The sequence below is a fragment of the Zonotrichia albicollis genome, chromosome 7 (assembly GCF_047830755.1).
Source record: "Zonotrichia albicollis isolate bZonAlb1 chromosome 7, bZonAlb1.hap1, whole genome shotgun sequence".
Taxonomy (NCBI): domain Eukaryota; kingdom Metazoa; phylum Chordata; class Aves; order Passeriformes; family Passerellidae; genus Zonotrichia; species Zonotrichia albicollis.
The window spans coordinates 32,114,783-32,130,593 of NC_133825.1; the positions used below are offsets into that span (position 1 = coordinate 32,114,783).

General features: G+C 44.5%; 1 protein-coding gene across 9 annotated transcripts in view; it reads left to right on the forward strand.

Moving 5' to 3' along the window:
- Positions 1-15,811, forward strand: part of SEC31B (SEC31 homolog B, COPII coat complex component) — a 79,218-nt gene that overhangs the window by 16,289 nt on the left and 47,118 nt on the right. For 6 of the 9 annotated variants that reach the window (XM_026799735.2, XM_074544892.1, XM_074544893.1 and 3 more), the window contains exons 10-23: positions 52-204; positions 945-1,175; positions 2,597-2,671; positions 3,212-3,292; positions 4,223-4,331; positions 4,716-4,894; positions 5,546-5,672; positions 6,746-6,891; positions 8,287-8,460; positions 9,082-9,264; positions 9,972-10,188; positions 10,558-10,881; positions 11,917-11,955; positions 14,723-14,781. In XM_026799735.2, coding sequence (XP_026655536.2) covers positions 52-204; positions 945-1,175; positions 2,597-2,671; positions 3,212-3,292; positions 4,223-4,331; positions 4,716-4,894; positions 5,546-5,672; positions 6,746-6,891; positions 8,287-8,460; positions 9,082-9,264; positions 9,972-10,188; positions 10,558-10,881; positions 11,917-11,955; positions 14,723-14,781 — 2,097 coding nt within the window. The remainder of the gene's footprint in view (positions 1-51; positions 205-944; positions 1,176-2,596; positions 2,672-3,211; positions 3,293-4,222; positions 4,332-4,715; positions 4,895-5,545; positions 5,673-6,745; positions 6,892-8,286; positions 8,461-9,081; positions 9,265-9,971; positions 10,189-10,557; positions 10,882-11,916; positions 11,956-14,722; positions 14,782-15,811) is intronic. The other 3 variants (XM_014275584.3, XM_074544891.1, XM_026799734.2) reach the window with 3 other exon arrangements.

Genomic DNA, 15,811 nt, shown 5'->3' on the forward strand with positions numbered 1-15,811 from the left:
ATACAGAGAGGAATTGAATTATATTTTCTTGCCATTTCCATCTGATTCTAGATATCTTCCTCCTTCAACAACCTGGATCCCTTTGGCACAGGACAGAGCCTTCCTCCTCTGCAGGTGCCAGAGCAAGTAACTCAGACCACCTTGATTCCACCATTAAAAAAACCACCCAAGTGGATTCGCAGACCTGTGGGGGTTTCATTTGCAGTAAGTGAATGGAGCATCTTTAGCTGAAAATGCAATAGATGTCTTGTCTTGTGACACAATCCTTTGCTTTGACTGGAGAAACCTGTTGCTAGTTGTTTTAATGCCTGTTTAAGGTGCATTGTAGTGTCCCATGAAGTGAAGTTTGTTTACTCTCAATATTCAGATATATTTTCAACAAGAAAGAGTCCTGTAGCAGAGAATGGGAGATTTTAAGTAGAAGTCAATATAATCTAAGAAAAATTTGTATAAGCTGTCCTTGCAGGCTAGCATGCATTCCCATTCTCCTCTGTCTCTTTCCTGTCCAGGCATTTAATTTTCCTTGCATCTTTGCTCCTAAATTGGATGGCTGAATTGTTCTTTTAGCCTATTGTTTGATTTGTTCTTTGCCTGTCTAGTGCCTGCTCTTCACCTGATAGGTTTTATCATGGCAGTCTGCCTCTCCATGTAACAAAAGAACTAAGAGTTCTGTTCAAGGGTACTTTTTCCTCTGTGCCTCTCTGGCACTTGCAGTTGGCTAGGCCTGATCGGATATGCACAAGTGTCAAGTTTATCAGTGTTCAGTTCAGCTGAAGGGCTAGTAATGGGAGCTCCCTCAGTGCTCACACCATCCATGCACACTAAACTCTTGGGTTCCCTGTGATCACTGCTGGAGCTTGGGTCTGTCTTGGTAAATGAAGAACTGAGAAGCTTTTACCTTTGTTTATAAGAATACTTACTGTATCTCCCTCTGTCATTCTCAGTTTGGAGGAAAACTGATTACCTTTGGTCTAACCAAAGCTCCTGGACAGCAAATGCAACAGACTTACCCACACCAGGTATTCATCAGTCAAGTCACTACTGAAACTGAATTCCTACTCCGATCCAAAGAACTGCAGATGGCCTTGCAGTCAGGGAACCTCCTTGATTACTGCCAGGGCAAGATCCAGACAGCCAAGCTGCCATTTGATGAGAACCTTTGGAACTTCTTGAAGGTAGGATGGCTGTGGTGAAATACAGAGATCAGTTCTTCTGTGGTCCTGGGGTGGAATATGGTCCTCTCTAGCCCTTTATATTCCTGTTCTTTAAAATATAAAATGGAATTGAATGAATATACTTCTTATTTTTCTAAAGAAAGTTGAAGTCGTGGAGGTTGTCTTGGTTTTCATTAGGAATGGTCTTTTCAGTGGACTTGTTTGGGCTTCCTGAAACAGGATCTTTTCAACTCAACACACTGCCAAGCTATATCTGCCTGCAACCTGTAGAGCCGTACATTGTTAATTTTCAAGGTGAAGTCCAAATGGACAATTAGATACCCAGAAGAAAGGAGAGAGCTGTGGTGGCATGAGGACTCACTAGCCTTTGTAGACAATTTGGTAGGATGAGAGTTTGGTAATAAGAAAAGGTCATCCTTCTGAAGAGGCAGGGCTTAGTCTTGGCATTTGTTTACAGACACTTGTAGCAGACTGTGTGGAGGGCAAAATATTGAGATATTTGCCCCAGTATTGTATTTGAGTGGGGAATCTTGAACAGGATGGCCGGCTCTTAATCTAGGTGGTGAAAGTGTTCTCCATGGCAACAATGTCTTTGGTTGCATTAAATGAGATGCATCAAACTGTCATTTTGGGTCCCTTTTTATAATCCATCTGGTGTGTGGTCCTGAGAGACCACTCCAGCACATAAGGGATATATTACAATTGATTGTCTTAAACTACAAACTAGGCTTCTGTAAAAAAGTGTCCTGCAGCACCATTCCTGCTTCTGCAGGAACAGTTTCTGAAATGGACTGTTTACAATCATACACATGTACAGTCTGATCATTTGTGTAGAAGAAGCAGCATGGGAGTTAACTGAGACAGACAGATTCTCATTGCAGAATGTAAACCATGCATTAAAGCATATAAATAGTGCCTGTCAATTAGGCTGTGTGCAGCCTGTGGGAATTTTTGGGAGTGTCTGAAATCCTCAGCCAGGGAGCTTCTGTAACAGTTAACTAATTCTTGTGACTTAGCTAGCAACTCAGCCAGCTAGCAGTTCAGGCAACCACCTTGTTTCAGTTTCATCCAGATTCAAATTAGTCAGTTTTCTTTGTGAAGAGATTAGCTTGGCAATTCCTAGATTATCCAGAAAATTAATGACCAAGTATACTAGGTATGTATACAGTTGTGATCTTGATACACAGTTGTACCTCAGTTGTAACTGTGGCAAACTTGAGTTTTGCCCATTTATCATGATTATAATTTAAATTCCATACATCTTTACACAATAGTTATTAGGTGGACTTTTCATAGTTCAATTCTTTATCTATAAACTGAGCTCTGAACTTTGCTGCTGCCAGAAGCAGCTAACTATTATCAGTGTGTAGATGTCTATGATATTACATTCTTTTGTCTTTTTAATATCCATTGGGACTCAGGTGAATTTGGAGCAAGAGTCCAGGACTAAACTTCTCAAGCTGCTGGGCTACAGTAAAGAGGATCTGCAAAAAAAGGTAAGGGGTAATTTCCAATAGATAGAAACCTTTACAGGACTAAAGCTGCTGCAGGAGGGTTGTGGGGTCCTGCTGGAACTGAGCAAGTGATCTCACAACACACAAATGACCAAAGTGTGTGAAATTTCTGCTGGAAGTCACAGGAAGTATACCCCACTAAAAAGCAAATGCAGCACTTGTGCAGCCAAAGGGATCTTGAGCTCAGTTATCTTGGTTTCAGTTGTTGGTGCACTGGGAAGTGTTCAACAACTGTGCAGTTGTGAGAGCTTCTTTTAGCATTCAGCTGTCTGCGTCTCAGGGGATTCTTCAACCAGGAAGAAGGTGACAGGTGGAGACAGTCTGGCATAGTACTGATGGATAATGCTCTGAAAAGGATAAATAGTCACTGATAGGCAGCCAGCCAGGAATAGGGTGAGATGGAAGTTTTCAAACAGGTGAAAGAGGTGGGGGAATTGTGTCTGGGGCTTGCCAGTCTCTTGGTAGTTTTGCTGTCCAGGTGCTTACTTTGCTTTACTCTGTGTGTGTCTGTTACTTTTCTAGATTGCCTCATGTTTGAGTAATGGGATCCCAGATAAACAGCCCCTTCCTGAGGCAGGTGATACAAATTCTGCTCCAGATCAGGTATGTCCTGTACATCTTGCCAGCTTGGGAGAGCAGAGGAGGGCAGAATGAACTGGAAGGCCTAATTCCAACCACAGCTTGTTGGGCTCAGTGCTGGCATTGCAGAGGGCAGTTCACAGGCCTATCAAACCCTCACAGGGTCAGACTAAATGATAATAACTTTCCCTTCTGGCTTTAAAACTAACCAGTGAACAATGAAGGACTCCTGGCTATTATTCTTGCAAGAAGGTTTGCTTCACCTGTGTTGATTTCTTCAGTGGTAGAATTAGCCTCACCCCAGCTTAACTTGAGGCTACTGTTCTGGATTTCCTCTGTGGAGCTTCTGCTGTGGTATTTCTTTCTTTTTCACCTCTATCCTCTGAAATGTATTTTGCACATAATTTTAGGATGTCCATCTTCAGATGCCTTCCAAGGCCTGGTTCACTGTAATCTTTTCTCCTCTGAGGTATCTAAAACTTATATCCTCTGATTAGTAATCACTTTCACAAGCCTCAAACACTGGCTGAGATATTCTAGGAGTAGCAATTGTGTCCTGCATTTCAGTAAAGCACCACGCATGGCTGTGATCCAACCTGTTATTTACAGATTTTACTTGTTGTTCTTGTCTCTGTTCCATCCAAAATAGTTCAGCTTGCTCAAGGGTTGACACTTGAGTTGATGAATGCTGCCCAGCAGTGCTGTTGGCATTGCATGTCTTGCACCATCAATCTCCTAAGCTTTGCCAATTGCAGCACTGCTCTCGCTGCTTCCCTTGTGAAACTGTGCAGATTGATTGCACAGTGACAGGAGTTTCTAAATTGAAATTAGATTTATATGAGGACACACAGCCAAATGGAGAGCAGCCGCATCCCACCCTGTAATCCACTAAACTGTTTTGGGTAGAATATGTGTGTGCAGTGAATTAAATAAGCTCTTGCACTTTTTGCACAGCTTTTGATGAATTCCAGCGATGATGTAGCTGCTGTTTCTTCCTCTTCAGCCTTTTTTGATAACCTCATCCCACAGAATATGAGCACATTGGAGATTCCTGTCACAGAAGGTATGTTACATAAAGAGTGTTTCTGCCCTCTTAGGAAAAGGGGAGAGAAGGGAAAACCAGAAAATTCAGAGAGACCAGGAAGAATCTAGTTCACAGCAGCAAATGGATACTTTGAAAACATATGACCCCTTCAAGTGTTACGCAGCATATCACATTGAGTATAGAAATACTTCTTCCAGATGAGAGAACCATTAAAAATTTAGAAGATTGTTCTAGATGATGGAAGACCTAGAGTCAATTCAGTGGGTTTTTTTGAGTTTGCAAATTTTCTTTTAGGTGGGCTTTTAGCTGTTACTGCTTTTTACTGCCTGCTCTTTAAGACAAGCACCATCAGTGCATCTGAGTGATGACTCTTTGGGTTGACTCTGCTTCTCACCTCTGTAGACACAGATGGACTCATCAGCCAAGCCCTTTTGTTGGGGAATTTTGAGGGTGCAGTGGAGCTGTGCATGCGAGCAGAGCGCTTTGCTGATGCCATTATCTTAGCCATAGCTGGTGGGGATAACCTCCTGAGGGAAACCCAGAAGCGCTACTTTGCCAAGCGGAAGACAAATCTCTCCGTGGTGAGTGATGGCTTTGTGTACACACTGAGCAGGGGAAGGTGTGCACTGGCTTGCCAAATGTTTCTCTGAATATATGTGGAAATGCTTTCTCTTCAATGAAGGAAGGAGAATGTCAGCAGAATCTGTTCATCTCCTATTGCATTTACTCTAATATCTTGGTAGTTTTATGGCAATTTTACATAGTATGTCTGTGTTCTCCATTCCTTTTTTTTTTTTATATAATGGTTTCTGTTTCAGCTTCTCATGCTTGTAATCTGTGGTGCATTCTGCCCCTTAACAGCTCAACTAGGAAGTTCCTGGCTTATTAATTTACAAATGGGGAAGTGTAACAGGGGTTGGGATATCTTAACACTGTGCTCCCTGTCATTGATACCAGCTGCTCTGAAACAAGATACGTGTTAGATCTTTAATCTTGTCTAGTGTGGCTGTTTCCATATTCTTTAAAGTGTTTTGCTGGGCTTTTTTACTTTTCTTAGAGGCATCAGGTTCCAATTACTGTTAAGGTAGGGATACTGAGATTGTTGCACCTTAATATACAGTGAGTGTAGTAGCCTCTACTTGGTGGAAAGTGTGTTTGAATGTGAGCTGTTACTTAGACTGTCAGCTTATCTTTTTCTTCAGTGAGTGACAGGTCTTCTGCTTCCCTTACAGCTGCTTTCCTCCATTGTGCAGCAGAAGTGGCAAGATATTGTTTGCACTTGTGATCTACAGAGCTGGAAGGAGGCACTGGCCATCTTGTTAACATACTCAAAGCAGGAAGACTACACTCAGCTCTGTGGTATGCAGTGTACTATGTTTTGATACAATTTCCCTTGCAGAGGGTACCTCTGGACTGCTTACAGAAAGAAGTGGGTAGAGTTAAGAAAAGGAAGCACTTCTTACTCATTACAGCTACCTGGAACTTAAATAAGTGTGGAGTGTTGAGTTAGGAGAATGATAGGTGCACACTGTAGCTGAGAATCATGGAGTAAAGTTGTGTATGTGGGTATTTCCTGTGACCTCTAGGAGCAGCATGGAAAAAAAACCAAGATAGCTGCTATCCCTTGGCCGAGACATGAAGAGGGTGATTTTTATTCCATAGAGAAGGGTATTTCATTTACAATAAAAGGTCCAGTGGGTCTTCATTCCACCTAAAACAGGTTTCAGCACCCTACTATTGCCTGGAGATTCCCACACCTCTTTTGGAAATTAAAAAAAGAAAGTGTTGGATTTTTTTCACTGAATTCATCTGTCATTTCTTTCTTTTATGTGTTTGGGCAGACATAAAAATTGGCAGATGTACAAAAGTAGGTTTTTTTCAAGCAGGTTGTCTTTGGGTTTCCTTCCCATTTCTCTGTTATCCAACAGTTATGCAATGGAGCTGGTGAAGGGTCTAGATCTCAAGTCTTATGAGGAGCAGCTGAGAGAACTGGGGCTGTTTAGCATGGAGAAAAGGAGGATTGGAGTGGCCTTACTGCTCTCTACAACCACCCAAAAGGAGGTTGTACTTCTCCAAAATAGCAAGTGACAGGAGAAGAAGAAACAGCCTCAAGTTGCACCAGGGGAAGTTTAAATTGGGCATTAGGAAAGCCACCTACACTCAATGGGTTGTCAAGCATTGGGACAGGCTGCCCAGGGAACTGGTGGAGTAACCATCCCTGGAGTTATTTATAAAATAAGTATATGTGGCACTTAAAATCTTGGTTTAGTGGGACTTGGCAGTGCTAGGTTTATAGTTAGACTCAATCTTAATGTTCTTTCCTGATCTAAATTATTCTATGATTCTAATTAGGTGCAGATTCAAAGCACTGGGGTTAATGAGCTCTTCCAAAGGGTCGTATGTTAAATGTTGGCTGCATCTCTTCTCTCTAGACATGTTGGGTGCCCGCCTGGAGTCAGAGGGAGATGCAGCCCTGTCCAATGATGCCTGCCTCTGCTATATCTCATCAGGCAATGTGGAGAGGCTGGTGGAATGTTGGGTAAAAAACCATGAGACTTCATCACCACTTGCCCTACAGGTACAGGTGCTATGATGTTGGTTTGACTCCTCTTTAGGCCGGTCTGGTAGCCCTGAACTGTCTGCATTTTCCCATCAGGGTATCTGGCTTCCAGCAGAGAGTGGAGACCTGTTTGTACTCACCCAGGTATCTCCTTCCTAGCCTGGGTTATGAGCCTACTTCAAAAGGAGGCTTGCACTCTGAATCAGTCAGGGTTTGTGTGTTTACACTGCATGTAAATACAGCCATAGACAGGAATTACAGCCTACTTGCCTCTCTTACGTACTGATGTAATTTCTGAGCTTCCTTTTGGTCAGGGAAGTTTGAGCTATACCCTTTTTTTTACTGGTAGTAGCCTGGAATACATTTGCTGCTGTGCTTGTCATGTATAACTTAATGCTGCAGTTATCTGGCTGTACCATCAGAACGGCCTTAGCAAAATAAAATGGAGTCTGGATCATGATATTCCCACTGCAAGTTGAATGATCACATATGGGAAGTCACACCTTGCAGACAAATCAGGACTTCTAAGTCAGTGTTGTTACCTACCTCTCTTCATTCCTGTTGATTATTTCACAGAATAATCCCAGTTGGAAGGGACCCACAATGATGGAGTCCAACTCTTAAGTGAATGGCTCATATGGGGATTGAACCCACAACCTTGGTATTACCAGCACCATGCTCTGACCAACTGAGTTAATCTCAGTAATCTGTTACCCTTAAACCAGTCCTGGCTAAGTGACTAAGCCCTGTTGTGTCTGTCACTTGCTAGAATGAGCTAGACAAGTCTTCCACTTGGATATCTGCAGATAATGCCCTCTGCTACAGAGTTCCCTGGTTTTGTAATCCCACTACTGAGTAGAAGCAAAAAAAGGCATCTTCAGCACTCCTGGTTATTTCTGAAACTGGTCCCCTCCCGGCTGCCAGGTATCAGCATGTATCATTCTCCAGCTGTAAACACTGCTTTCATTCCTAGGAGTTGAAGGAGTTTTGAGTAACTAAAACCCTTCTGGTCCTTTTGCCAGCAGTAGTAGTTTTTTTCTAGTGAATTTCTCTTGATATGGTTTTAAGCCTTCCTCTTCCAAGTTGATCACCTGTAACAACAGAAGCCTACTAGTAAAATTATCACAGTTGATTGGAGCAATCTTGTGGCTTCTGATTTTCTTTTTTCCCCTTACTATTAAAGTAGCAATGTCAGGATTTGCTTCCTGGTATCTCTTTTTCTCCAAGTGCATCTGAGGAAATGATTATCAGTGACAGTATTTGGTGCAGAGGGGAGTAACTTCTGTCCACATTGGCCCTGATGTCAACTGAAAGTTGGGAGAGCTATCTGGTATTGTCTCAGCATGAGATGGACCAGTAAAACCAGTCAGATTCTGAGTAGTCTGATTTCTTCCTTCTCCCCGTATTATTCAGGATCTTGTAGAGAAGGTGATGGTGCTGAGCAGGTCCATTGAGATGCTCCGAGGCACTGCAGCACCAGCACCAAGCCCTGTCTTGGCAGAACGAATCACCCAGTATGCCAATCTCCTGGCATCACAAGGATGCTTGGCAGCTGCAATGAATTACCTACCCAGCAGCTCTAGAGAGGTGAGTGAGCAGCAAGCTGTTGTGGGAAAGAGTACTATGGGGGAAGACTGTATGAGAGAGAGCTGGGGTTTTGTCATGCATCAGGACTTAAAGTTTCACCTTAGTTATGCTAACTTGAGAATAGAGGGTGAAAGGGGAAGGTATTCCAGGATATGGGTTTTGTTTTCATTTGCATTTTCTTTGTAGTGCCTTTGATTCAAGAAAAAGGAAAGAGTTATAGAACTGTAAAATGGTTGATGCAGAACAACATTGGGAAGCAGCTTGCCAGGGAAGCTGCCTCTCTTCTTGAAACTAGCTTGTAGAGGAAGGGAATGAGGAGGTCACCTGGCAGTTTGAAATAAATCCATCTGGTGCCTAAATGTGGATAGGGGTTGGGGAGGGAATACTATAAAGACTGGGGGAATGATTAGGGAGACTTCATCTGCCTGATAGTATGGCAGGTGATGTCCCAGATTGTCATTTACCATTTGTTGAGATTTTTTTTCCAGGTGGCTGTTGGGGACATGGTTAGTTTTGCAGTTTGATTCATAGTGCTTTAGGTCAGGGTCTGCTTAAATGCCTCCCCAGCATTTTCCATCTGGGGGTCTCAAAGTGCTTCTTCTAAAGCAGAGTTTGTTTCAGCTCCTGATTGAACAGCTCCGAGACCGGCTCTTTCATGCTCAGGGAGAGAGTGTGGGTGATCAGCAGCCACCCCCTTTTCCCTATGCTCGTGTCAATGTAGGGGTCATCAAACCCGCAGCAGCCAAGGGTGCTTCCATCCTTGAAGGAGCAGCCCACAAAGCAGGTCCCAGACATCCAGAGAAGGTAGGCCCTAAACTCAGGTGTTCATGGCTTGGGAAAAGGGAAGAAGGCTACTGGGTTGTGGAAGGCACAAGAAGTAATATGAGATGGCATCAACTGCAGACACTGAGGAACTCCTCATTGATGTCCTTCACTGGAGCAAAAACGAGCTCTGTGGCAATCCAAAAGTCAGCAGCCTGGTGTCTTTTCACAAAGCCCTGTCCTACATGCAGTCCCAGGAGGAGAATGTTACAAGTGTAGTGATCCACTGAGATCTCAAATCTTAAGGTGAAAGGGGCTGGGGTCATTTTGCTATTCTCATTTTACCCCGATATCTTAGTAAAATTAGTGTAGTATGGCTTCACAGCTTCATCTCAGTTCTTGCACAAGAAGACTGTTTACAAAGTTTTGCTTTGTAAATAATAATCTCTATTATTCCATTGTTGTTCCTTCATTATTTCCTCCTGGTTGTGCTTCCAGGAAGTCATTATATGGGAACTTGCTCCTGAGGACTAATCCTTTTGAGAGCTGGAGAATACTCTGAAAGAGTGTGATGCTCATCATGTTGAGCAAGTTACGCGGTGGGAAAGGCCTTTGATTGAGTGCATCCAGGGCACCACCAACAGCAGCAGCTTCTGTTGCCTGAGAAGTGACAGAGATAGAAATTGCATCTGCTAGTATTGTGTATGCCTCTGTTGGCCATTTGCAAATTCTTTGTTTTTTGATTGCAGCCCAACTATCCATCATCATTTGCCCCTTCAGCAGCATCTCAGCCTTCAGTGCCTTCCCTCTTCACACCTCAGCCAGTGCCAGCAATGCCTGTGACACCTCACCATGTTGCCCCTCCCCAGGCCAGCGCAGGTCCACAAACAAGTGTCTATTCCAGAGACACATACTCATACCCACAGTACAACTTGGGCTTGAATCCAGCAACTGTCTCAGGGCCAGGTAAGCATTGTCTGATACTTGTGTCTATTTCTAGGTTTTCTAAGACTAAAGCCTTCCACGTGGGTGGCCGCTCTAGTTTTTTACTCACAGGCCTATTGTACTGACAAAGAACAAGTCAGCTGTCTAAGAGGCTTCTCAGTGCTTCTGACAGATCTAGTTGTAGTAACTGTTGCTGCATGTGTGCTGATAGGGGTGGAAAAGCCACAGCTGGCTTGGTGGCAGTTTCACTGATGTAGCCTGGGCTAGCCGGGCAGGAATATTAAAGGATATGGCTTGAAGAAGGGAAGGCTTATTACCAAGAAGGATAGTGTCATCAGTAGTTGGCACATGAAACAAGTGATGCTGATACACTCCCTTTGTTGTCTGTAGCTGTGTCACAGTCTCAGCCATTTGGACCGATGGGAGTCAGACCTGTTGGTCCTGCTCATTTCCCCAGTCAGCCCTCTCTGCCAGGACAGTTGATGCCCATGACATCTCCTGGTGTTCCACCACCCAGACCTGCCCTCTTCACTCCAGCCTCAGCCCCATCATCTCAGCTTCCTGCAGCCTGTCCTCTCCCTGTGGCAAGCCAGTCTCCTCTAGACTTCTCTTCAGCACCTTTCAACTGCCCCATGAACATGGGTTATCCTCAGGGAGGTCCTGGAGCTCCATCTACTAAACCACTGCCAGCAGCCATTCCTCCTCCTCCCACAGGTAAGTACTGCTTGTGTGATGTGTTTCCAGGACAAGCCCAGGAGGGGTTTGCAGTGTGTAATGGACATGGATCTTCTGAGGTCTGGTCTGTCTCTGTAAAGAGTGAATGTGGTGCTGAGGCAGACCTTACAGGCAGAGAGTGGAGTCTTGCTGTGGTGGTGGAACACAACAATGCTGACAGTTTCTTTCAGCCTGCTCAGTTGTTCTGTCTCGCAGGTTGTGGTTGCAAGGTGATGTCTCTTCAGGTCCTCAGTGCACCCTGAATAGTCATCTACTCCAAAGGCATCTGCTGTGATGGAAAGGGTGGTGGTTCCCATGGAATGCCTGATGGAAGGTTTGCTCATCTCACCCTTGCTCATGCAACTTGCATGAGAAGCGTATTTGAAATGGTGGGAGAGCTTCCCTGTCCATGAGATACTCCTTAGTTAGCTTCAGGACTAAATTCCTCTGTCTGCTGTGCTCTAGGGCTACCATTTTCTTTCTGTTGTCAAAAAGGACTTGTCTGGGAATCACTTCTGGATTCCTCTCTGCGGTGTTTTAGACCCCTCTGGGTCTATAGTTTGAATCCAATCTATCATGTGAAGCCCTTGCTAGCATGATGAATAGAAAGAGTGTTATTGGACCTAGTTCCCCATTCGTGGGCATTCCTTCTATTTCCCAGAATATCTGGTGTTTATTAATTCTCTGTTTGCTGTCTCAAGGGACAGGCTTAACCAGGCTGTGGAGATCCCTAACAACAAGGCTGACAATCCATAGATTTTTGAGCAGATGCTTCTCCAAGCCACATGTATGCTGAGAGTGAAGGACTGAGGCTATGATGTTTACCTCCACCTGAAATTCTTTGCTGACCTGTGTTTATCCAAGGATAGCAAATCCCACTGTGTGAAGTCTGTGGGGACTACACACCAAAGGCTCTAAGCTACAGCTGGACAGATTCCTTCCTGAAAAGCTTTTTGGCATAGTAGTCCAGTGAAATTACTCACTGAATTAAAGCTTTTGGTGATTATGCCTTTTCCACCCTGCCTTGATTTTCAGGTTTCTTCCCTTGGCTAGATCCCCACACGGATCATGCAGGTAGTACCCAGAAAAACCTCCAGACCTGTGGGGCAGACAGTGTTGCTGCTTCCAGTGAAATGCATGTTTTGATGTGTGTGCATGTGTGCATGCTCACTGCTGTTTGTTGTTCCCTTGCATGCCTGGGAGCTGTCCAAGTGGGGTAGGGAACATACCTGTCCTGAAAACTAGTAAGTGACAGCTGGGGATATTGGAAGTGAAATAAAAGTACTATGCTATTACTCATGAGTTTGGATACAGAAAATAATGTCTCCTGCTTCTTCCTTCTCTATTTCTCTCCAGTTCTGGAGGTATTAGACCATTTTTAGTCTCTGTCTTTTCAGGCAGTTGCTGGGCCAGCAGGACAGGGAAGCAGACAGTTTTCCTGTCTTGGTTGTCTAGGTGAGGAACAGGCCAGTGGTTGTAATTCATCTCTCCTTGTTACTCTCCCAGCCTTGTGCATGGTTTTGCTTGTGCTTTCCTCCTGTGGTTTGGAAGAGGTGGACTCCCAATAGAAGCAGTGGTGGAGCAGAGCTTCCCAAGCAGAATTTGGGGGCTCTCTTCCAAGGGGAACTGGAAATCCCTTTTGGCTTTAGTTAAAGAGTGAGGTTTAGCTATGAATCTTAGTTTGACTGTGGGGGAAAATTTGGACCCAAGGGGTTTTCTGACTGATACTTTGTACTGATTTCTCTCCTTGATATTCATTGGTGTTGGAAGGTAGTCATATTCTAATCTACATTGTCAGTGGGGTAATGTCTTTGTGGGCTGTCTGTTCTGATTGCTGCCCTTTGGCAGGACCATCTATCTACCAGGCACAAACATCACAGCTTCATTTAGGAAATTCAACTCAGTTTCTCCGTATTAAGGGAAGCTGATTCCACAGCAAGGATTTCAAGCACTTCTTTAGGCTGAAGATGCCCTTCAGGAATTCACTACTGAGAAATGCCCTTCTCCTTGGCAGCATTTGCCCCTGGTTTTAATGGCAGCGTATGGCATGCTTGGTTCAGCAGTGCAAACTGGCTTCCTTGAGAGTGCTTTCTTGCTTGCTATTATTGTTCTGGTTTTGATTTGTATTTCTCTTAATCAGAAAAGGGACTGTAAAATCACTCAATCTGACTGGCCAAAACTGTTTGCTCTGGACATTTCTGAACATAGTATCTACAGCTCATGAACGTTATTACTAACACAATGAACAGACACCTTCACTTGCAGAAATCCCAAGTTCCTGTGAGTGTCAGGGACAGGGAGAAGGACAGCAACATGTTGGCTCATCTCCTTTCTGGCCAGGATAATCCCTGATTCCAGCCTCTGATGGTCTTGTGTTTTCTAGGACAGGCATTGCTGGAGACTGCTGCCATGGGGCACTCCTTTCAGGGATGGTGAGAAATCCTATTTCACAAGTAGCATAGGGAAGATAGTATTTCACCCCAGAAAAATGCACCAGGGTCTGTTGTCTCTCATGTCTGATGATTAAATGCCTGGCTTAAAGAGTATAATTTAAATAGCTGTTTCCAGTGAGGATACAGAGTGCCACTGGGTTGGAATAGTGCCAAGGACTGCTGGGCCACAGACTCTGTGGGGGCCAGCAGAGTTCTAGGGCACAGAATCCCCAAGCTAGAAATAGGTGCCAACTTAATTAAACTTCTGATCCAAACTCATCAGAGAGCAAGTCTTGAAATCATGGGAAAAGGGAGGGCAAAAAGAGGCTGCCAGGATTTTAATAATAAAGGTAATTAAAGTAATGAAGCACCTTTGCATCTTTCCCCTGCGATTTTTAAAGCTCAGTTCAGGATCAGTAGCTCATTAAGTGTGGCTCTGAGCTCCAGCAATTCTGATATTGCCCCCTTAGAATTCCTCTGTTTTCTCACAGATTATTCCTTCTCATGGGCTTGAGGTTATTAATACTGGGGTTTTGTCTAAAGATGCAGGTACCTTTACAGGACAGCAGCAGACAAGGTAGTTGCAATTTGACCTTTGCAGAATGAAGAGTGAATGCAAGTCTTTTGATGTCATGTTGTCTGATGGATTTTAAATTACCTGGAGTGAGGTTAGGGTACCACAGAAGCATCTGCTGAGATACCCTTCTGCTCCCAAAGCATTTACTGGTTAAGTCTATTCCCTTCTATTTGGCAGTCAGCAAATTTTGCTAAGCTTTGGTTCTGAACATGATTTTGGAAGGGAACCCACCCCTAAATCTTTCTTCCTTTATCAGAACAGCCTGTATTGCTCTGAACTGCCACCATGAGCATTCCTGTGAGTACTGGTCAGAAGCCCTCTCACCTGTAGCATGGCTCTTGCTGTGCTATCACAGTGCCATATTCTCTGGGGAACCCCAAGAAGTTCCTGAAATGTGAGGTGCACACTTAGCAGGTCCCCACCAAGGTTCAGGCCTGACTCTGAGGCTGACTTCTGCAGCTTATACAGAATCCAGAAAGCTTCAGGTAGTTAGAAAAAAAGTTTCCTGTGTGGGAGTGGGTATGTGCCAGTTCAGTCTGATCAGACAACACCTCATTAAGGCTGTGCACACACTAGGACACTAGGAATGAAACTAAGAAAGAGAAGGGAAAGCAAGAGCATCTCATGGGCCTGTGAGCTGGGTTTGAAAGAAGGGAAGGCTTATTACCTTCCTTTCTTTCCTCAGCTGAAACAGTCTAAAGGTGCAATGACAAGGGAATTGGAGCCAAAGGGCCTTCTCCTGAAGGAAGTTCTAAATTGTGCATTAGATTGTGCATTGTTGCTGCAGCCAGCTTCTCACAGTCTGAGGTTTGTGTCTTGTCCTCTGTCCTAGCAGCTCAGGAATCTTGGAGTGATCCCTCTACTGGAAGAGGAAGCCTTCAAAAGAAAAAGGTAAGTTTTCAGCTACAATATGTGTTAGTTGTCTTTTAGCCAGGGAGTTCCATGTGACAGAAACATTCCTGTAAATGCTCGCTGTCAAACTCCGCAGGTCTCTATCCCTGTTGCTCTGTCTACGTCTACACTGCCTTCATGGCTAGGAATGGAGACCAAGCAATCTTGACTCTTTGCCATCCAAAGTCACATGCTGTTCTTCAGGGTGGCTGTTTTGTAATATGGTTATCAGCTCTAATGTTGCATCCTCTGTCAGTACTTCCCAGGCTGCCTACAATGATTTGTTGTTAAAAATACAGATTTAATCTTATGCCCTTGCCTACACAATTTTTTTGCTAGCGGCTGAGGAGGTCACATTCTCTTCACACCTGACAGCTAGGGGCAGCATTTTCCCTCACAACAGTGATTCTCCTCAGATGCTCGTACCAAATGATAAGGCACTCGTGCCGAGAGAAGCTGGGACAGGTGTAGCTGTGAGCTGCCTGCTGTGCTGGTCCTGCAGCTCTCTGCCTTGTCGTGATTGCACTGGAGGGCCTGTGAGCTGAGCTCTTCTGCAACAAATGCTCTCAGTACCCTGTTTCTATCACTGGTGCCTGCTGGCAGGTGTGATGAGAAGCTTCTTTGGCATCCTTCCCACCCCCCACCCCTCTTCTTTAGCTTGGAACAGACTTTTCGCCCTTTCTTCTGGCAGCATAGCTGGGAACCTGCTTCAGGCTGTGCTCACTACAACAGGATTAGCCTCTTGTTAAAGCCATCTCCTTTTGATCTAGCCCTGTTGGAGAGAATCTGTCATGACTCTCTGGCTTAGCAGGGGCATGATGAAGTGTTTGCAAGAGGAATTTCCCCCCATTCGTGGGATTTTCCCCAATACTTGCTCAGTTGGACACTTTACTGCTGCTAATCTCTACATTCAGGGCTCGTGCCGTTGCAGAGACCAAGCGGCTTTCTGAGGAGCAGTGCTCTCAGGGGTAACGGATCTGTTTGATTGAGCAATTCCAGAGGGGTTTTCTTGCTGCTGCTTTGACTGTTC